The sequence below is a fragment of the Pan troglodytes genome, chromosome 20, assembly GCF_028858775.2.
Source record: "Pan troglodytes isolate AG18354 chromosome 20, NHGRI_mPanTro3-v2.0_pri, whole genome shotgun sequence".
NCBI lineage: Eukaryota > Metazoa > Chordata > Mammalia > Primates > Hominidae > Pan > Pan troglodytes.
Genome location: NC_072418.2, coordinates 12,720,807 through 12,742,341, shown reverse-complemented (window position 1 = coordinate 12,742,341; position 21,535 = coordinate 12,720,807). Strand labels below are relative to the sequence as shown.

Sequence of the window (21,535 nt, the reverse complement as noted above, 5' to 3'; positions counted from 1 at the left end):
CCTGCCTTGGCCATTTGTAACTGTTTTCTTAATTTATAATTTTTCTTATGACTGTAAATTATTATTATTATTTTGAGACAGAGTCTTGCTCTTGTCACCCAGGCTGGAGTGCAGTGGTGCAATTTCGGCTCACTACAACCTCAGCTTTCCAGGGTAAAATGATTCTCCTGCCTCAGCTTCCTGAGTAGCTGGGATTACAGGCGTGTGCCACCACACCCAGCTAATTTTTGTATTTTTAGTAGAGATGAGGTTTCGCCATGTTGGCCAGGCTGGTCTTGAACTCCTGACCTCAAGTGGTCCAGCCGCCTCAGCCTCCCAAAGTGCTGGGATTACAAGCATGAGCCACTGAGCCTGGCCGAGTATAAATTATTTAGGGCTGGGGAGAGTTTCTGTGAAAGTTGGGGGGAATTAGTGTCTGTATTCTGGGTGAAGAATCTCTGATTGAAGGGAGAGAGTGAGAGAAGGAGGCAGAGAATGTGGATCCAGAAGTGTTTCATAGAGGGAAGGGGTGTAGAACTGTCAGAAGATGTAGTTAGACTATAGGAAGAACTTCCAGCAAGGCAGGGCAGGGCAGGAATTTTGTGAGAGTCTTTTAGTTAGAGAAGTCTCAGCCTCAGATGTCCCTGGGGTGGGAGGAGGCACAGCTTACAGAGATACCCTCTCCTCCTCCCACCCTGGGGGGGCCCCCATCTCCCCCTCAGGCTTGATGGGGCCCCAACCCCTCCTCTTCAGGGACACAGAGACTCTTTGTCTGGGGAGTCAGAGGCTGGGAGGGAGGCACTGCTTGCGTCTCCCTCTTCCCCTGGGGCGGAGGTGGGGGAAGCAGGGTTCGGGGAGCAGTTCAGGGCTCAGAATACGCCTCTTGGTTCCTCCCCTCTCTGGGGAAGCACCCTCACATCCTGCGTGTCTGCGCTTGTCCAATTGCATAAAAGCTCTATTTGACCTCATGGGGGCCTCTTCATGCTGGAGGTGGGGGTCCCAGCACGGTGAGGGGGGCCTCTGCCTCATCCCAAGAATGGCAAGAATCCACTCCTTCCTCCCCGGTGGCTGTGCATTGCTTTGCGACAGGGACAGATTCCCACCACCTCCCCCCAACCCGCCGGCCTTTTTTTTTGAGACAGACAGAGTCTTGCTCTGTTGTCCAGGCTGGATCGCGGTGGCACAACCTCAGCTCACTGCAACCTCCACCTCCCGTGTTCAAGTGATCCTCCCACCTCAGCCTCCCAAGTAGCTGGGACTACAGGCGCCAGTCACAATGCCTGGCTAATTTTTGTATTTTTAGTAGAGATGGGCTTTCGCCATGTCGGCCAGCTGATCTCTAACTCCTGGACTCAAGCGATCTGCCCGCCCCAGCCTCTCACAATGCTGGGATTACAGGCATGAGCCACCGCACCCAGCTCAGACTCCCCCATTTGGTGGGGATTTGGGATTGAGGCCGGGGCATCCACTGGAGACCTGAGTTGGGGCGGGGGGAGATGAGGGTTAGGGATGGAGATGAGACCCTTTATTTGAGGAATCAAGAATTTGGGGAAAGTGAAAACTGTGTTTTGGGATCTGTGGTGAGAATTTGGGACCAGGACACGTGACTCAGGGATTTGAGTGGAGAGATGACGGTTTGGAGTAAGGCTGGGGACCCCATTTTGGGATCTGGGGTGAAGTCTGAGGTGGGATGAGGACCCGTTAGGGACTTGAAGGAAAGGCTTTGGGGCTGAGACTGGTACCTCCTATTGTGCAGCTGAGGGACTGAGGATAAAGCAGGTAGGTGAGTGAGAGTTCGGGGTGAGGTTGGGACCCCAGTTGGGGGCCTGAGTGAGGCAGAAAGGACTTGGTGCCAGGGGCGGTGGCTCATGCCTGTAACTCCAGCGCTTTGGGAAGGCAAGGCCGGAGGATCGCTTGAGACCAGAAGTTCAAGACCAGCCTGGGCAGCATAGCAAGACCCCGGTCTCTACAAAATATATATATTTTAAAATTAGCTGGGTGTGGCAGTGTGTGCCTGTGGTACCTGCTTCTCAGGAGGCTGAGGCAGGTGGATGGCTTGAAGGCAGGAGTTGGAGGCTGCAGTGAGCTATGATTGCACCACTGCACTCCAGCTTGGGTGACAGATCAAGACCCTGTCTCCAAAATAAAATGTAAAAATAATAGAAAATAAAAAAGATTTGGTATAAAGCTGCACCTCCTCCTAATTCTAGGGCCTGGATGGAGGCTGAAGTCTTGAATGAGGTTAAGGTCTCCTTTGAGGGGATCTGCTAGGCGGAAAAGGTTTGGGGTAAGACTGGAACCCTCGAACTCTAGGGCTGGGTGGGAGTGACCCTTCTCCTCCACTGTGGGGTGGGGCAGGAACAACCCAGCTCCTGGCGCTGGGCTCCACCCCAGCCAGCCAATCAGCACTCAGCACAAAGTTTCCCAACTTCCCAGTCCAGCTGTCAGCGCTCCCCCTCCAAAGAGCCCCGCCTGGCCAGGCGCTGGAGCGCAGGGCGAGGCCAGGGCGGGGTCTCGGGCAGTTTCCCGCGGACCCTGAGAGGAGCGGCCGCCGCGAGTGACTGCACCGAGCCCGAGAAGTCGCCGCGCCCCGCAGCCGCCCCGACTGGTTCCCCGCCTTGCCCGTGGGCCCCGCCGGGATGGGGAACCGCCGGGGCCTGGGCCAGCCGCGGGCCGGTCTCTGCCTGCTCCTGGCCGCGCTGCAGCTTCTGCCGGGGACGCAGGCCGGTGAGCCGGGAGGGAAGAGATGGGACCCAGGGTCCACGACTCAGAGAGGCCCTAAAAGAGCGAGGGGTGGAGGGGGGTGGAGGGGCGTGGAGGGGAAGGGCGTGGGCGCCGCGTGCGGCCCCTGTGTGATGTGGGCGCATGAGTATCTGACTCTGGGTGATTTGTGGGTGTGACAGCTCGGGGTGGGGGTGGGGATGTGTGAGTGCGTTTTCTGGCGAGCGCGTGGGAATGCATGCAGTGTGCAGGTGTGTGCATGTGTGTATGTGTGTGTAGCATGTGTGTGCATTTGGAGTGAAGTTGCGTATGTGCTTGCGTGTGGAGGTTGATGGTGATAGTGTGACTGTGAGTGACAGGGCAGTGCTGGGAGGGTGTGTATTGCGACAGGTGAGTATGCACTTGTGCGCTTGTCTATGTGCTGATTTTCGAGGGTAACCGTGTGAGTGGTTATGCGTGTGATTGTGTGTCTGAGTGCCCCTATGAGGGGTGTAGTTATGATTTTTGGGTGCAAATAATTGCCCATGAGGATGAAGATGGGTGGGGACAAGTATTGGGGGGTGCTCTTCGGGAACCCACAGTTTCCTTTGCGTCTCTTTAAATGGCTTCACCTCATTCTCCCTTTTCCTCCTCTGCCCCAAATTGGCGAGCGCCCATCTCCTCCCCTCCCTCCCTGTTGCCCCCTCCCCCACCCAGCGGTCCCCAGAGCCGCGATCAGCACCATGGACAGGGCCTCGGGGAGGGCCGCGGTGAGGGGCGAGGCGGGGCGGGGCGCAGGGCGGGGCAGGAGTAGAAGTTGCTCCCCCTCTCCCCACCCCAGCTGCTGGAGCCTTGGGTGTTTTTCCCGAGGAATTTCTCAGGAGCCCCCAAGGGGTCCCGGGGGCCGCCGGATGGGTGAGTCAGCGCTGACGCACGCCCAGCTGCGCGCATCTGGCTGGGCGCCCTGTCCCGCCCCGCAGGGTTCAGAGTGGGGGGCGCTTCGGGAGTCAGGGGATGGCGTAGCTTCTCAAGTGTTGGAGATGGGGCTTCGCTGATCTGAGAGACCCTAGACTAGGTCCTCCTGGAAATCCCTTTCTAAGGTGAGCTCAGTCTCCCAACACACACACACACACACACAGACACACACACACACACACACACACACACCACAGCACACTTCTTACTTTGGAGTCCAGGAAGGTGCCTGTCCATATGGTTAATCCCTGATTGGACTATGCCGCATTCCCACGCTCACACATCCACATGGTGGTGGAATCTTAGGCATCCACTCTGAATATAAGTCCCCTGGGACTCCAGGAATGTGAAACACCGTGTCCAGGCAACCCCCTTCAGCCACCCGCCAAATGGTCGCAGCTTTTATGACCCTCCCACGTGCTCAAATTCTCACACATGCTGCCCCTGACATCCGAACAAACACTGTCAACATTCACAACCCATCACCCACTCACCCACTGGGTCACACTCTCACACAGAACGGCACTCCCCCATCGGAAGTCCGAGGTGTTAAAGTCACAGACACACCTGCAAGCTCGCTGCAAGCGTTACATGGCCACACGTCAAGCAAGTGTATCTAATCCTTCCATTAGAAGCCAAATATTTGCACACATTGACACCTGGAGAAACGACATATGCCCAGCTATTCTCTGCCTGTCTCACTCAGACTCACTCACGCTTGTACAATCTCATGCACATACACGTATTTGCACACACATCCCACACCTGGGGGGTTCCCAGCCATGCCCTGACTCAGTCCCCGCCTCTGTCCCTCCACATCCCAGACCCCACCCAACATCCCCGTGGGGGCCCTGACCAGCACAGGGGAGAGTGGCAGGGGGTAGGCTGGGCCCCTGACAGACCCCCCCCACCCCTTGTCCCCTGTAGGCAGGACTCAATGCAGCTTGTGTGCCTTTTTGTCATAATGCCAGCTGTGAAAAGAAAGGGCAGTCAGTTTCTGAAAGGTCATTCCAGAGGGGACACAAGTTTCAAGCAGGAGAGCTTTGAGTTGGATGCCGGGAAGGACTTTCTTAATGTAAATGAGTGGTAGTTGAGGGAAGACCCTCTTTCCTCTGCAGAGAGGTTAGGGTGCGGGTCAGGGGAGAGCCTCCAGGCTGGGTGAGGTCCTCGGTCTCAATCCTGCCCTGGGCCCCAGGCTGAGATGGGGCAGCTGGGATGATTGTTCCGTAGGGAAGTGACTCTTGTGGTCAGCAGAGCCTGGGAGCCCAGATCTCAGCCCCAGGGGACTGCAACCCAGATTTCTCTTAATGACAGCCCAGCCACAAAACAGGCAATTAGAGATGGGGGCTGGGGTGATGGGTGGGGGAAGGCGGGTGGAGAGCGAGAGAGATTGAGAAGAGAGAGAGAGAATGAGAGAAAGAGAGAGAGAGAGAGAAAGAGACTTGGACACAGATGGAGGCCTGGAAAGACCCGGCACAGAAAGTGGGACAGAGAGAGGGCGGGCAGGGATGGGGAGAGAAGGAGATTGGAGGCAAGAGGAAACAGAGGCTGAAACAGGCCTCCGAGGAGTCTGGAAAATGAGGGTTCTGACCTAGGAAGAGTGGGAATGGGGGTCCTTCATCCAAGCCCCTGCCTCCCCAACGTCTTACCCCCCCCCGCCCCAGCTCCCCGTGGTGAGATCAGCAGAGCCACCCCCAGGGGTGAGGTCATGGCAGATTCTGGAGAATCCAGCTCCCGCCAAGAGGCTGGGGCAGGGGGTCAGTGGGACAGTTTGCTGAGGGTGGGGGGATGGGGGAATCAGACAGGGGCTCGGGGCCCAGGGGAAGCCCCCACCCGCCCCTGCCCAAGCCATGTGGTTCCACTTAGCACTGGCTGGGCTGCCTGCTGGGGTGGGGCTGGTAGCATGGCCTAGATTAGGAACTGTTGGGCCAGACAAGTCCTTTCCTTAGCTGGGATGAAAGAGGGAGAGGGTCAGACAGGGGAGGTCTGGAGGTTATCGGAGACAGCTGGTCAGAAGGAGGAAGTCAGAGAGATGAAATGAGGAGGTCATGGGTCAGATGGAGGAGATCAGGATAGGCAGTGGGAGAAGGTCAGGGGGTAGTCAGAGGGAGGAGGTCAGAGGGAGTTGATCAGAAGGGAATGTCAGAGGGAGGAGGTCAGAGGGGAATGTCAGAGGGAGGAGGTCAGAGGGGAAAGTCAGAGGAGAGATCAGAGGGGAGGCTCAGAGGGAGGAGGTCATAGGGGAGAGTCAGAGGGAGGAGGTTAGAGGGGAAAGTCAGAAGGAAGAGGTCAAAGGGGAAAGTCAGAGGGAGGAGGTCAGAGGGGAAAGTCAGGAGAGGAGATCAGAGGAGACATTCAGAGGGAGGAGGTCAGAGGGGAAAGTCCGAGAGAGGAAGGTCATAGAGGAGGGTCAGAGGGAAGAGGTTAGAGGTGAAAGTCAGAGGGAAGAGGTCAAAGGGGAAATTCAGAAGGAGGAGTTTGGGATCAGACAGAAAAAGGAGATCAGAGGGAATAGGCTGGGGTCAGGCAGAAGAAGATCAGAAGGTCAGAGGGGGTAACCAGAAAAAGAAGTTAGTGGGCATGGTCAGAGGCAGATGGTCAGAGGGAGGAGGTCCAAAATGGCTGTAGTCAAAAGGAAGAGGTTGTGGGTGATGGTGGTCAAAGGAGGAGGTTAGAGAGAGGGAGGAGGTGGGGGAAGAAAACACATTGGAAGCCCCTCCTCTACACGTGGGTTTCCCCTGGCAAGGGGGCTCCAGGCCTGGGATATAGCCCTAGGGAGCCTGCGCGGGGGAGCGGGGAGAGGGGGACCGTTCCACTCTGGGGCTTAGGCCAGGAAGCTTTGATTCATCCCAGAACTAGGTCAACTTTTTTTCTCACCAAAAACCAAGGGGAAAAAAAAAAAAAAAACAGAGTCAACAGGCTGCTGAGGTCGGAACATCTGTGGGGTGGTGAGGAGGCAGGGGGTGCTGGGGGCCCAGGCCGGCTCCTTCTTCCTGAGCCACAAACACATGGTGTGAGGGAGGGAGAGGCTGAGCCCCCTAAAAAAACCCTGAGCCTCTATCCTGGAGTCCTGGGCTTATTCTAGCTGTTCCCCACCTCTGCCTGACACCCCCGGCTTCTCTCTGCTGCAGATCCTGTGGATGTCCTGAAGGCCCTGGGTGTGCGGGGAGGCCAGGCTGGGGTCCCCGAGGGGCCTGGCTTCTGTCCCCAGAGGACTCCAGAGGGTGACCGGGCATTCAGAATTGGCCAGGCCAGCACGCTCGGCATCCCCACGTGGGAACTCTTTCCAGGTGAGTTGGAGTAGGAGGCCTGGGTACCTCCCCGGAGGGAGGCACTGCTGGGCCCTCTGAGCTGCCTTGTTCCCTCTGCCCACCCAGAAGGCCACTTTCCTGAGAACTTCTCCTTGCTGATCACCTTGCGGGGACAGCCAGCCAATCAGTCTGTCCTGCTGTCCATTTATGATGAAAGGGGTGCCCGGCAGTTGGGCCTGGCACTGGGGCCAGCGCTGGGTCTCCTAGGTGACCCCTTCCGCCCCCTCCCCCAGCAGGTCAACCTCACAGATGGCAGGTGAGCATGGGGAGAGTGGGTGGGGGTCCGTGGATAAGGGGTGGGGTGAGAAGCACCCGCACTGAGGCCGTCCCCTTGCAGGTGGCACCGTGTGGCAGTCAGCATAGATGGTGAGATGGTGACCCTGGTAACTGACTGTGAAGCTCAGCCCCCTGTTTTGGGCCATGGCCCCCGCTTCATCAGCATAGCTGGACTCACTGTGCTGGGGACCCAGGACCTTGGGGAAAAGACTTTCGAGGTAGGAGTTCAGTGATGGGGGAAACTGAGGCAGAGGGTGGGATGTTTTGTCTACAGCCTGAATCTGGAGAGGATATTAAAGAAGGAAGATGTCAAGCTTCAATCTATCCCCAGGAAGCTAAGGGAAGTGAGTTCATGCTTTCGTGCACCGTTGCAGCGTGTGATTGTGAGATTGCAGAGCCACAAGACAATAATTTTTTTTTTTTTTTTTGAGATGGAGCCTTGCTCTGTCACCCAGGCTGGAGTGCAGTGGCTCGATCTCAGCTCACTGCAACCAACTCCACCTCATGGGTTCAAGCGATTCTCAGCCTCCCAAGTAGCTGAGATTACAGGTGTGTGCCACCACGCCCAGCTAATTTTTGAATTTTTAGTAGAGACAAGGTTTTGACACGTTGGCCAAGCTGGTCCTGAACTCCTGGCCTCAAGTGATCCACCCGCCTTGGCCTCCCAAAGTGCTGGGATTACAGGTATGAGCCACCACACCCGGCCAAGACCATAAATTGTGATGATGCCTACTTGGCTTGCTGTGGGAAGATCCAGTTGTGCCAGTGCATGCTTGTGTGTGCCGTTGCAGTGCATGACTGTGAGATTGCAGAGCCACAAGACCATAAATTGTGACAGCACCTACTTGGCTTGTTGTGGAAAGATCTGGTGGTGTCATGTGTCTGAGACTGTGACCTGAGATGGTGCTGGTTGCTGTGATAGTGTGTGATTGTGTGGGGGCGGTTATGACTTTGGGAGCCAGCAGGCAGCTGTGTTGTGTGGTTGTGTGATATGTGTTCTGGGTGTGGAGACCTTTGTTAGCTGTGTGTGACCATGATGTGTGTCACCTCTGGGAGGCCAGGGACCTGATCTATGTTCCTCCTTATCCCCAGTACCAGATCTTCCCACAACAAGCCAAGTAGGCATCGTCACAATTTATGGTCTTGGCCGGGCGCGGTGGCTCATACCTGTAATCCCAGCACTTTGGGAGGCCAAGGCGGGTGGATCACTTGAGGCCAGGAGTTCGGGACCAGCCTGGCCAACATGGCAAAACCTTGTCTTTACTAAAAATTCAAAAATTAACTGGGCGTGGTGGCACACGCCTGTAATCTCAGCTACTTGGGAGGCTGAGAATCACCTGAACCGGTGAAGGAACTGATGCACCTCTAGTGGGGCAGATGTGTGGGATGTGGCTTGTGGTTGGGATCAGGTGTGCCCCTGATAGGATCTTTCCTTCTCTTAGTTACAGGGGGTAGAGAGATCACTAGGGCTGTGATGGGGTCATCTCTTCCTTATACTTAGCATGCTCTGGGTGGGGGAGCATTGCACCCTGGTGCCAGGAGGTGGGCAGGACTGCTGGGGGTTAGGGGGTCAGAGTAAGCCTATGGCTGTATGGCTGCCCTCCTTGACTCCTACACCCCCAACCCCCAGGGAGACATTCAGGAGCTGCTGATAAGCCCAGATCCTCAGGCTGCCTTCCAGGCTTGTGAGCGGTACCTCCCCGACTGTGACAACCTGGCACCGGCAGCCACAGTGGTGAGTGAGGGACTCCATGACTCCTAATCTCAGGACACAGGCTGGGCCCTTCCTGGCTCCAGATCCCTAGAAAGAGTGAATTCTCATCCCCCAGACATGGGGTTAAGTGACCCGTGACCTCCAACACATCCCAGGCATGAATGACTTTGACCTCAAGTCATATTCCTGAGCCACCCTTGACCCCAGATTACATGAATAACGTTGACTCCAGGTCACAGGGCTGAGTGAGGACCCATGGGCCATGAGCCAGCCTCACCCCAGGTGACCTGAATGATGGGGTCTCTGCTAGTGGGATGCTCTAGACCTGACTGGAACCCTTCTCCCAGGCTCCCCAGGGTGAACCAGAAACCCCTCGTCCTCGGCGGAAGGGGAAGGGAAAAGGGAGGAAGAAAGGGCGAGGTCGCAAGGGGAAGGGCAGGAAAAAGAACAAGGAAATTTTGACCTCAAGTCCACCTCCTGACTCCCCAGAGAACCAGGTAAGGGCCCTGAGACCTCTCACTTCCGGGTTTGACCACCCGACTTCCGGTCTTGACTGTCTGACTTCTGGTCTTGGTGCTTGACTTCTAGTCTCCCATCTCTACTAATCTCTGGTCCCTCATCTATGATCTTTTTCTCTGGTCTCAGATCCATGAGCTCTGACTTCTCTCAGCTGACTGATGACTGTCAGGGTGACTGATAACAGGGTGGGGGTGGGTCCCATCTTATGACCTCTCCCATCTCTGACCCCCTCAATCTCCAATCCTGGGGCACTAGAGGGAGGGGACAGACCCAGATAAGTTCCTGATTTTAAGGGAGTTCTTGATGAGGACTACTGTTTAAGGGGGGATCATTGGCTGGGTTGAATGACGTGTTCATTAGTTAGTGTGTCATTGTTTGGGGTTCCCTGCTTGGGGTCACTGGGGACAGTTATTCATTGGGAGAGTCATTAATTGGGGGCATTATTTGGCTTCCCTGATAGGGATTGCTGGATAGTGGGGAATCATTGAGGGAGATATTAATTGAGGTCAGTGTTTGGGGTGCACCTAGCTGGGGATCACAGTGGAAGGTCATGGATAGAAACCATTATTGGTGTTACTGATGTCCCTAGTTTAGGGTCAATGACTGGGGGGTTGTTGGTGGGTGGTCACTGACTGGAAGTCATAGTGGGGTCACTCATTGGGGCCACAAGTTGGAAGAGTGATTTTCAGGGGGTCGCAGATGGGGTAATTGGTTTGGGAGTCCCTGAGGGAATTATTAGTTAGGAAGTCATTGATGGGTGGAATTACTATTTGGGGGTCATTGGTTAGGACGCTTTTGTTGCGCTCATTTATGGGTATTCACTGTTGGAGCATCACTGGTTAGAGGAATAATTGATTAGGGGTCACTGATGGGGGTTATTAGTTGGAGAGTCACTAATTAGTGCTAATAGTCAAGAGATGTCACTGGTTGAGGTCACTGGTTAGGAAAATCACTGAATGGAGCAGTAACGGGTTGAGGCCATTGATGGGAGTGGGAGGGGTTGTTTGTGGGTCTCTGGTTCTAGAATCACTGGGGTCTGTTGATGTAGGTCATTCTTGGTGGGTCACTGGGTTGGGGGGTCCTTGGTGGGGGTCATTGCTTGGGGTCTTTGGCTGGTGGGGGAGTCACTGGTTGCACTACATCTCAGTTCCAGATCTTCTTGGCCAAGAATACAAACACCAGGAGTAGTGGGCCCCTCTTCAGCCCCTTCCTCAGCCTTGTCCCCTCACCTGGGACCCCACCACCCTCTTCCCACACCCCCCCCAACCCCCGCCTTGACCCAGTTCCTCTGCAGCTGTCCAGGCCAGAAGGAGCCGCCACTCCCTCTCTGACTGTGGCCTGCTGGCCGCTGAACTCTGCCTTGGGAGAGGACATGTGGGCTAGGCTTCCGGGAGCCTGGCCCTGAATGTTGGGCCTTGACCTTGACCACTGGGCTTCAGGGCCAGCCTGACTCAGCACCTCCTCCATCCACGGTGGCTCCCTCTGCTGGCAGCCCTGGTCCAGCTGGCACACTTTTGTCTCCATTGGCCTCTGGTGCTCTTTGGGGAGCCTCCTCTGTCCCTGTCCCCGGACTGGGAGCTCCTGGGGACAGTGGAAGGGTGCCTCCCTTTTGTCTTGATTGCCCTCACCCGAGACCCAAGGCTCCCTCCATCCCTGCTCCAGACCTCCACTGACATCCCCAAGACAGAGACTCCAGCTCCAAATCTGCCTCCGACCCCCACACCTTTGGTCGTCACCTCCACTGTGACTACTGGACTCAATGCCACGATCCTAGAGGTTGGATGGGGCTGGAAGAGGGGAGACCCCAAGGGTTACGGGGGTGGCAGAAAATAAGGAGGTCAGGGAAAACTTTGGTCTTTCCTAACGTTCTCAGGGGAGCTTGGACCCTGACAGTGGAACCGAGCTGGGGACCCTGGAGACCAAGGCAGCCAGGGAGGATGAAGAAGGAGATGATTCCACCATGGGCCCTGACTTCCGGGCAGCAGAATATCCATCTCGGACTCAGTTCCAGATCTTTCCTGTGAGTTTCTAGGTGGCTGGGGTTAGGTGCAAGAGAGTGGGATTCCTATTAAAATTTTTTTTTAATTTATTTATTTAGGCAGGGCGCAGTGGCTCCCGCCTGTAATCCCAACACTTTGGGAGACCGAGGTGGGCAGATCATTTGAGGTCAGGAGATTGAGACTAGCCTGACCAACGTGGTGAAATCCCATGTCTACTAAAAATACAAAAAATTAGCCGGGAGCGGTGGCGCGCGCCTGTGATCCCAGCCACTGGGAAGGCTGAGGCAGGAGAATTGCTTGAACCCGGGAGGCAGAGGCTGCAATGAGCCAAGATCGTGCCACTGCACTCCAGCCTGGGCAACAAAGTGAGACTCCATCTTGAAAAAAAAAAAAAAACCGAACAATTTAAAACAATTATTTAATTTAATTTTTTCTTTTTTTAAAAAAACTTTTATCTTAAGTTCAGGGGTACAAGTGCAGGCTTGTTACATAGGTAAGCTTGTGTCATGGGGTTTTGTTGTACAGATTATTTATTTCATTACTCAGGTATTAAGCCTAGTACCCATTAGCTATTTTTCCTGATCCTCTCCCTCCTCCCACCCTCCACCCTCCGATAGGTCCCAGTGTCTGTTGTTCCCCTCTATGTGTCCATGTGTTCTCATTTAGCTCCCACTTATAAGTGAGAACATGTGGTATATGGTCTTCTGTTCCTGTGTTATTTTATTTACTTACTTTCCTCACATCTTGAGGTCTTAGAAGGGATTTCTACCTGGAGCCACGAAAGGCCAGTCTCTCTTTTGACTTCTGCACCTGCTTGTGTCAGGCACTGTGCTAATAGTTGACTCTGTGACTAGAGAGAGGCTCTTGGCTTTTACTCCAAGCACCAGGAGATGCCTCTTGAGCACTTGTGAAGGAACATGATCTGACTTGGAGCTTTAAAAGCTCCCCCTGGGCCGGGGGCAGTGGCTCACGGCTGTAATCCCAATGCTTTGGGCGGCTGAGGCGGGAGGATCGCTTGAGGCCAGGAGTTTGAGGCCAGCCTGGGCAACAGTGAGACCCATCTCTTAAAAAAAAAAAAAAAAAAAAAAAAAAAAAAAAGAGCACTCTGGCTGCTGAATGGCACATGGACAGTAGGGGGAGCCAGAGGGGCAGCAGGGAAGCCCGCAATCTGCAGTCGGGACGTGACCTGGAGGAAGATGGGAGGGAGGGATGCAGAGAAGTGGACCAATTTGGGACATGCTCCATTTTGGTCTTGGAGAAAGATTCATACGCATTCGATGTAACCGAACCCAAGCTCGGTGGCTTGATGTTTGAAAGGAAAACAAGAGAGACGAGAATTGGTGGAAGGAAAAGCAGGTTTATTCCAAGAGACAGCAAACCAAGAAGATGGTGGACTGTTGTTCCGAAGCACCATCTTAAGTCAGTACAAATTTTAGGCTTTTTTTTTTTTATGTTAAGGGCAGGGAGAAGAGAGGAGGGTAGAGATCAAGAGGTAACTGAGGCCAGGTACGGTGGCTCACACCTATAATCTCAGCAATTTGGTAGGTTGAGGCGGGAAGATCACCTGAGCCCAAGAGTTTGGGACAAGCCTGGGTAACATAGCGAGACCCTATCTTTACAAAATATACAAAAAATTAATCGAACGTGGTGGTTCGTGCCTCTGGTCCCAGCTGAAGCAGGAGGATCACTTGAGCCCAGGAGGTGAAGGCTTCAGGGAGCCATGATCACACCACTGCACTGCAGCCCGGGTGGCAGAGCAAGACCTTTCTCTAGAGAAAAGAAAAGAGGCTTGGGCCGGGCGCGGTGGCTCACGCCTGTAATCCCAGCACTTTGGGAGGCCGAGGAGGGCTGATCACGAGGTCAGGAGATTGAGACCATCCTGGCTAACATGGTGAAACGCTGTCTGTACTAAAAAATACAAAAAATTAGCCGGGCGTGGTGGCGGGCACCTGTAGTCCCAGCTACTCGGGAGGCTGAGGCAGAATGGCGTGAACCCGAGAGGGGGAGCTTGCAGCGAGCCGAGACCATGCCACTGCACTCCAGCCTGGGTGCGAGAGGGAGACTCTGTCTCAAAAAAAAAAAAAAGAAAAAAAGAAAAGAAAAAAGGCCAGGTGCAGTGGCTCCCAGTTTGAGTTCAGCCTGGGCAACACAGCAAGACCCTGTCTCTACAAAAAAAAAAAAAAATTAGCTGGGCATGGTGGTGTGTGCACCTGTGGTCCCAGCTACTCAGGAGGCTGAGGAGGGAGGATCACCTGAGTCTGAGGAGATCGAGGTTGCAGTGAGCCATGATTGTACCCCTGCATTCTAGCCTGGGCAATAGAGTGACCCTGTGTCAAAAAAAAAAAAAAATGCCAAGCAAAGCAAGCAAGCAAGAGAAGGAAGGAAGGAAGGAAGGAAAAGAGAGAGAGAAAAAAGGAAAAGCCTGCCTGGGCAATAGAGTGACTCTGAAAAAAAAGAAAAAAGAAAGAAGAAAGAAAAAGAGAAAGAAAGAGATAGAAAGAAAGAAAAACAAAGAGAAAGAAGAAAGAAAGAAAGAAAGAAAAGGAAGGAAGGAAGGAAGGAGCCAAGCATGGTGGCTCACGCCTGTAATCCCAGCACTTTGGGAGGATGAGGCGGGTGGATCACCTAGGTCAGGAGTTCGAGACCAGCCTAACTAACATGGTGAAACCTCGTCTCTACTAAAAATACAAAAATTAGCCAGGCGTGTTGGCGGGCACCTGTAGTCCCAGCTACTGGGGAGGCTGAGGCAGGAGAATCGCTAGAACCCAGGAGGTAGAAGGTGCAGTGAGCTGAGATCACACCACTGCACTCCAGCCTGGGGGACAGAGCAAGACTCCGTTTCAAAAAAAAAAAAGAAGAAGGAAAGAAAGAAAGGGAGAAAGGAAAAGCCTAGGTGTTCCACAGGGGAGGCGCATAGACACATAGTTGTAACTAACTTGCCCTTGCTACCTTGTTACCTGGAGTGCTTGTTGTGTGCCAAGCATTGTTTTAATTCATTCATCTTTGCATGCGATATACACAGGCGTCATTCATCCACTGACTTTACAGGTTGACCAGTTACCTGTAAGTGGCCATAGGGGTTGACTAAGTTTCCCAACTTAGTTAGATCGCTCAGTTAGTAAGAGGCAGATGCAGGATCAGTATTGGGCAGCAGTCTCTGGATTTCACGCTCTTCATTCACCTTGGCATGGCATTGCCCGGTGGATGCGGGGGGCTGAGCTTCTCAGTGCATATTGGTTACAGTAGAGGAGAAGGGGCTCTGAGGGTGGACTCCGTGTATGTGTGTGTGTGTGTGTGCACGTGTGTGTGATCAGATAACTGAAGGGCTTATGTCCAAGTTCACATCTCTTTTCTCCCCATCTCCCCTGACCCCACCCCAGGGTGCTGGAGAGAAAGGAGCAAAAGGAGAGCCCGCAGTGATTGAAAAGGTGAGGAGTCTGGATTGTGAGGGGGTTGAGAGGCTTCATGATGACAGCGGTCACCGACACTCATTTCTCCCTTCAGGGGCAGCAGTTTGAGGGACCTCCAGGAGCCCCAGGACCCCAAGTAAGTCATGGCTGTGTTTCCTTCTTCCAGTCTTTCCCTTCCAGCTGAGGGGTGTTTAATCCCCTGGAGTGAGGAGTTGGGGTGTAATGTTGCCTGGCCAAGTGGAGGGTAGCGGACATTTGAGGCTTAAAGGATGAGTCAAAATAGGGAGGATGAACAACATAGAGACTGGGCAACATAGCAAGACCCCATCTCTTTAAAAATAGCCATATATTTTTTTTAAAAATAGTGGCACCCAACTGTAGTCCCAACTACTTGGGAGGCCAAGGTGGGAGGATTGCTTGAGCCTAGGAGTTGGAGGCTGCAGTGAGCTATGATCACACCACTGCACTCCAGCATGGGTGACAGAGTGAGACCATCTCTAAAAAAAGAAGAGGGGTCCGAGAGTAGCGTTGGGGGTGAGTGGGGTTCAGCATTGCATTAGGGGAGTTGGCGTGGCTCTGTAGTGGGGTAGGGAGGTCAGCCTGAGGTTAGAGTCAGTGGTAGGTTGAAAGTCAGCCTAGCTCAAACTTTGCACTTCCTGTGACTCCTGTTTCTCTGTCCCCAACAGGGGGTGGTTGGCCCCTCAGGCCCTCCCGGCCCCCCAGGATTCCCTGGTGACCCTGGTCCACCGGTAAGAGACTCCCACTGGGGTGTACACTTCTCAGAGGAGTGAGGTTTGGGGCTGGGAGCGTGACAGTCTGAACATAGATATGAGGGCGTGGCACTCGGGAACACCATCCCGGGGCTGGCACTGACCTCTTCTGTTCTTTGTCTCCCACCTGTGAACTATTTCTCTGGTTCACCTTGTGTTGCTGGGGCCTACTCTTTGCTTTTCTTCTTTTGCCTGTCTCTGTTTCTGAGTGTCTTTTATCTCTGTCTTTCTCCTGTTGTGACTCTGTCTCTGTCTCTCTTCTGTCTCTCTCTGTTGGTCTCTGTCCCTCTCCCTCCCTCCATCTCTCTATGTTTGCCTCTTTCTCTATTTCTCCATCTCTGTCTGTCTTTCACTGGCTTTTCTGCCTCTGTCTATCTCTCTCTGTCTCTCTTTGTTTCTGTCTCTGTATGTCTCTCCATCTGCCTCCATCCTTCTCCATCCCTCTCTCCCCTTCTCTTTGTCTCTGTTCCATCTCTGTCTTTTCCTTTCCACTTCTCTCTACTTCTCTCTCTTTCCTTGCCATGATCCCTCTTTGATTCTGTGTCTCTCTCCATCTCTCCGTCTCTCTCTCTTTCTGACTCATCCTTCTGTGCCTCCCCTGTCCTCGCTCTCTCTCTCCCTCTCTCCCTGTCTCCACCTCTCTTCCCCCATCCCTCTCTCAGGGCCCTGCTGGCCTCCCAGGAATCCCCGGCATTGATGGGATCCGAGGCCCACCGGGCACTGTGATCATGATGCCGGTAAGAAGGAGATGGAGTGACCCAGCCTTGCGGAGTGGGGTCCTGATCCAGGAGGGGGCCTCTCCTGGGGGCTTCCCTCACCACTAAATTCCTCCCAGTTCCAGTTTGCAGGTGGCTCCTTTAAAGGCCCCCCAGTCTCATTCCAGCAGGCCCAGGCTCAGGCAGTTCTGCAGCAGACTCAGGTGAGTGGGAGGTGTGGACATAGTGGGAGGAACCCCAGAGAGTGATAGAGCCTCGGCGTAAGGAGGGGCTGGGCAGGAGAAGGGGGTTATTTTTCTCCTGAAGATGCCTCTGTGGGGAATGTTGGGGGTCTTGTGGGAGGCCCCAAGCTCTGACTCCTCTGTCTTTCCAGCTCTCTATGAAAGGCCCCCCTGGTCCAGTGGGGCTCACTGGGCGCCCAGGCCCTGTGGTGAGTAAGGCGACTGCGTGGAGGGGGCGGTGCATGCATTAGTGAAGAATCATCTAACCACACTCCTCCATCTCTCCTCCCCCAAGGGTCTCCCCGGGCATCCAGGTCTGAAAGGAGAGGAGGGAGCGGAAGGGCCACAGGTGAGACTTGTGGAGATAGGGCAGGATAGGATGGGAATAGCCTTCCCCCAGGACCACAGGATACAGTGCTGGATGGGGAAAATGCCAAAGGGGCTGGGGATACCCTTGCAATTGATTACTTTCCTAGAGAATGGTGGCTCACATCTGGAATCCCAGAACTTTGGGAGGCCGAGGTGGGAGGATTGCTTGAGGCCAGGAGTTCAAGACCAGTCTGGGCAACATAGGGAGACCCTGTCTATACAATAAATAAATATGTCCTTCCAAGCTGGGTACAGTGGCACACACTTGTCTCAGCTACTTGGGAGGCTGAGGAGGGAGTATTGCTTGAGCCCAGGTGTCTGGCCTGGGCAATACAGCAAGACCTCATCTCTAATTTTTTTTTAATACAATAGAATAAATCCCTCTTTCTTCTCATTTTCCTTTCCTTCCTCCTTTTCTCTTTCTTCTAGGGTCCCCGAGGCCTGCAGGGACCTCACGGACCCCCTGGCCTAGTGGGCAAGATGGTGAGTGACAGCTAGGTCCCCAGACCACCCCTTATCCATCCCTCAACACCCAACATGAGCCTTGGCTTTGTGACCTTGGGGTCTGCTGGTGTCGTTAGTGGGAAAAGAGTGCTGAAGGCAGGGAATGGCAGCTCCACTGAGTGTGTGTCAAAGGAATCCGGCCAGGCCGTAGAGTCAGGAAGGACTTGCCTGCAGGAGTGATGCTTGCCCGCAGGAGTGATGCTTGCCCTGAGATCTGAAATAGAACCAGAAGAACAGATGGGGAAGTGGAAGAAACAGCACAGCAAAAAAGAGGCCTGTCACATGGAAGGAAATGACAAACAAGTCAACTTCAGATAGAGTCATGCACCACATAATGATGCTTATAAGATGATTGGCTGCGCGCAGTGGCTCATGCCTGTAATACCAGCACTTAGGGAGGCCGAGGCAGGTGGATCATTTGAGGCCAGGAGTTTGAGATCAACCTGGCCAACATGGGGAAACCCCGTCTCTACTAAAAATACAAAAATTAGCCGGGCATGGCAGCGTGTGCCTGTAATCCCAGCTACTCAGGAGGCTGAGGCATGAGAATGGCTTGAATCCAGGAAGCGGAGGTTGCAGTGAGCCACTGCACACCAGCTTGGGTGGCAGAGTGAGATTGTGTCTCAAAAAATAATAATAATAATAATAAATAAATAAGATGCTGGTCCCATGAGATTATAATACTGTATTTTTACTGTACCATTTCTATGTTTGGATATGTTTAGACATACAAATACTTACTATAGTGTTACAATTGCCTGTGATATTCAGTACAGTCGCACATTGTTCAGGTTTGCAGTCTGAGAGCACTAGGTTATACCGCATAGCCTGGGTGTTTGGTAGGTTGTACCATCCAGAGTTGTGTAAGTGCATTCTATGATGTTCACACAATGACAAAATTGCCCACTGATGCATTTCTCAGAATGTATCCCTGTTGTTCAGTGACATGTGACCATATATATATATATATATATATATATATGTAAAACATATATGTAACTCCAGCCTGGGCAACAGAGCAAGACGCCGTCTCAAAAAAATAAAATAAAATAAAATCAGCCATGGCATAGCGGCTGATATCTGTAATCCCAGCACTTTGGGAGGCTGAGGTGAAAGGATGGCTTGAGCCCAGGAGTTTGAGACCAGCTTGTGCAACATGGTAAAACCCGGTCTCTACACAAAATACAAATAAAAAATTAGCCAGGTGTGGTGGTGTGCACTTGTAGTCCCAGCTACTTGGGAGGCTGAGGTGGGAGGATTGCTTGAGCCAGGAATTCGAAGCTGCATTGAGCCATGATCATGCCACTGCACTCCAGCCTGGGCAAGAGAGCAAGACCTCAGCTCTAAAATACATAAATAAATTTTAAAAAATAATATCTTAGCCTTGGCCTGGTGGCTCATGCCTGTAATCCCAGCAGTTTGGGAGGCTGAGGTGGGTGGATCGTTTGCGTTCAGGAGTTCGAGACTAGCCTGAGCAACAGGGTGAAACCCCCACCATCTCTACCAAAAATATAAAAAATTAGCCAGGCCTGGTGGCATGCACCTGTGGTCCCAGCTACTCACTGAGGTTGCAGTGAGCTGAGAACGTGCCACTGCACTCCAACCTGAGTGACAGAGTGAGAGACCCCGTCAAAAAAAAAAATCTTGATGTTGATGATGAAGTTGGGTTCCTAATTTGGCGGAGGGGTACAGGGAAGGCTCATCCTTGACTCTTGGGCTTACTTTCTCCATAGGGCCGCCCTGGAGCAGATGGAGCTCGGGGCCTCCCAGGGGACACTGGACCTAAGGTAGGTGATGGGGGCTGAGATAAGACTTGGTGGGAGCTGTCAGGCTTATGGGGTCAAGGCTCACTGGTGTCTCTGGACAGGGTGATCGTGGCTTCGATGGCCTCCCAGGGCTGCCTGGTGAAAAGGGCCAAAGGGTGAGTGTATGAGGTCCCTCCCCCAAGTCTAAGCCCTCCTCCCAATATTCAAGCCCCCTCGACTTCTCCCTCAGTATCAGAGTCATGATCCCTGTGTCCCTCCTCACACCCCATCTGCCTTCCCAGGGGGCTGGTCTCTCCGCCCACACTCTTCCACTCTGAACTCCCCTCTGTTCCCTCTCCAGGGTGACTTTGGCCATGTGGGGCAACCCGGTCCCCCAGGAGAGGATGGTGAGAGGGTAAGTTTGGAAGAGAGTTAGGGCCTGGTTTGGAAAGTAAGTTTGGAAGCCTGAGTGAGAATCAGAGAGGAAGATCTGGAGGTCTCAGTGGCCAGCTTGAGAGCTAGGGACAAATTGTGGGGTGAGGAGGTGAGACTTGCAGGTCTAGGATTGGAGTCAGGGGCCTGAATGGAATCCCATGAACTTAGTCTGCAGGTTCCCAGGGATCTTGGTCTAATTCCAAGACCCCCTGGAAGGGGCTGCCCAGATGAGGGGAGGTGGCTCTCCGAGGGTTGTACCTTCCTGTTCCCAAGTAATGACGCTTTTCCACAGGGAGCAGAGGGACCTCCAGGGCCCACTGGCCAGGCTGGGGAGCCGGTGAGTATCAGGGATCCCTGGGCCCCTTGCTTGGTGCAGGGGAGGGCATCAGGACTCCCAGGGCCCCAGGACTCATAGGCCCCCTAGAGCTCACATGGCCACACAGAGGTGATGTGGAGATAATTCGCCTGCTCCCTTGCAGGGTCCACGAGGACTGCTTGGCCCCAGAGGCTCTCCTGGCCCCACGGGTCGCCCGGTGAGTGTCACTGGCTCTCTGCATCCCTGTCTGTCTTTTTGTTTGTTTTGAGATTAGGGTCTCGCTCTGTCGCCCAGGCTGGAGTGCGGTGGCGAGATCTCAGCTCTCTGCAACCTCCGCCTCCTGGGTTCAGGTGATTCTCATGCTTCAGCCTCCTGAGTAGCTGGGACTACAGGCACCCACCAGCACACCTGGCTAATTTTTGTATTTTTAGTAGAGACAGGGTTTCACCATGTTAGTTAGGCTGGTCTCGAACTCCTGGCCTCAAGTGATCCTCCCAAAGTGCTGGGATTACAGGCCTGAGCCACTGTTCCTGGCCCCTGTCTGTCTTTTTTTTCTCGCTTTTCTGCCCTCTGCATGTCCATATCTGTTGCTGGCTTCTCTGCCTGCTCACATTTCTTTTTTTTTTTTTTTTTTTTAAGACAGAGTTTTGCTCTTGTTGCCCAGGCTGGAGTGCAATGGCACGATCTCTGCTCACTGCAAACTCCGCCTTCCACGTTCAAGCTATTCTTCTGCCTCAGCCTCCTGAGTAGCTGAGATTACATGCCTGGCTAATTTTTGTGTTTTTAGTAAAGACGGGGTTTCACAATGTTGGCCAGGCTGGTCTTAAACTCCCGACCTCAGGTGATCCACCTGCCTCAGCCTCCCAAAATGCTGGGATTACAAGCATGAGCCACAGTGCCCGGCCCTGCTCACCTTTCCACCTGCATCTCTCAGTGTCTCAGACTCAGGCTCCCAGCTTGTTGCTCTGTCTTGGTCTCACATCCTCTTTTCCCCTAGGGTGTGACTGGAATTGATGGTGCTCCTGGTGCCAAAGGCAATGTGGTACGTGCCCTGTGCCCTTTGACCTCTGACCCTTCTGACACTCTGACCCCGATTGTCCACATCCCTATTCCCTTCCATGACTGACCCCCCCCGAGTCAATTTCACTAACGCCTCAACACCATGACCCCTCTTAGCTTCACTGAAACCCCACTTTCTCCCCAGGGTCCTCCAGGAGAACCAGGCCCTCCGGGACAGCAGGGAAACCATGGGTCCCAGGTTTGAACTGTCTTTCCCAATAATGGGGCATGGGAGTGGTCAGTTGAGACCTTAGACTGTGACCAGGCTTCCCAACCTCCACACTCACCGCTTCTTTCTTATGCCTTCCCTCATCTTCTTTTTCTGTCCCCAGGGAATCCCCGGTCCCCAGGGACTCATTGGCACTCCTGGGGAGAAGGTGAGTGACAGCTCCACCTACCGCGACCTCCTCAAGTCTTCTTCCTTCAACTCTGTTGCCAGGAAAATCTTCCCACCAAGACCCCTCTGTTAGCTCTGGATAGTGATAAACTGCAACATTCCCTAAGCCAGCCCGGAGT

General features: G+C 53.7%; 1 protein-coding gene across 2 annotated transcripts in view; it reads left to right on the top strand.

Annotated features, from left to right (window-relative positions):
• The first annotated feature begins 2,499 nt into the window (after positions 1–2,499).
• The window catches only part of COL5A3 (collagen type V alpha 3 chain), a 51,833-nt gene continuing 32,797 nt past the window's right edge, over positions 2,500–21,535 (top strand). The window contains exons 1-24 of one of the 2 annotated variants that reach the window (XM_016934960.4): positions 2,500–2,706; positions 6,786–6,944; positions 7,032–7,221; positions 7,303–7,459; positions 8,872–8,976; positions 9,303–9,452; positions 11,137–11,250; positions 11,348–11,494; positions 14,855–14,902; positions 14,979–15,020; positions 15,571–15,633; positions 16,317–16,391; positions 16,490–16,573; positions 16,744–16,800; positions 16,887–16,940; positions 17,390–17,443; positions 19,198–19,251; positions 19,332–19,385; positions 19,571–19,624; positions 19,937–19,981; positions 20,124–20,177; positions 20,958–21,002; positions 21,165–21,218; positions 21,352–21,396. In XM_016934960.4, coding sequence (XP_016790449.1) covers positions 2,619–2,706; positions 6,786–6,944; positions 7,032–7,221; positions 7,303–7,459; positions 8,872–8,976; positions 9,303–9,452; positions 11,137–11,250; positions 11,348–11,494; positions 14,855–14,902; positions 14,979–15,020; positions 15,571–15,633; positions 16,317–16,391; positions 16,490–16,573; positions 16,744–16,800; positions 16,887–16,940; positions 17,390–17,443; positions 19,198–19,251; positions 19,332–19,385; positions 19,571–19,624; positions 19,937–19,981; positions 20,124–20,177; positions 20,958–21,002; positions 21,165–21,218; positions 21,352–21,396 — 1,992 coding nt within the window. In that variant the 5' untranslated portion in view covers positions 2,500–2,618. The remainder of the gene's footprint in view (positions 2,707–6,785; positions 6,945–7,031; positions 7,222–7,302; positions 7,460–8,871; positions 8,977–9,302; positions 9,453–11,136; positions 11,251–11,347; positions 11,495–14,854; positions 14,903–14,978; positions 15,021–15,570; positions 15,634–16,316; positions 16,392–16,489; positions 16,574–16,743; positions 16,801–16,886; positions 16,941–17,389; positions 17,444–19,197; positions 19,252–19,331; positions 19,386–19,570; positions 19,625–19,936; positions 19,982–20,123; positions 20,178–20,957; positions 21,003–21,164; positions 21,219–21,351; positions 21,397–21,535) is intronic. The other variant, XM_016934962.4, reaches the window with a different exon arrangement.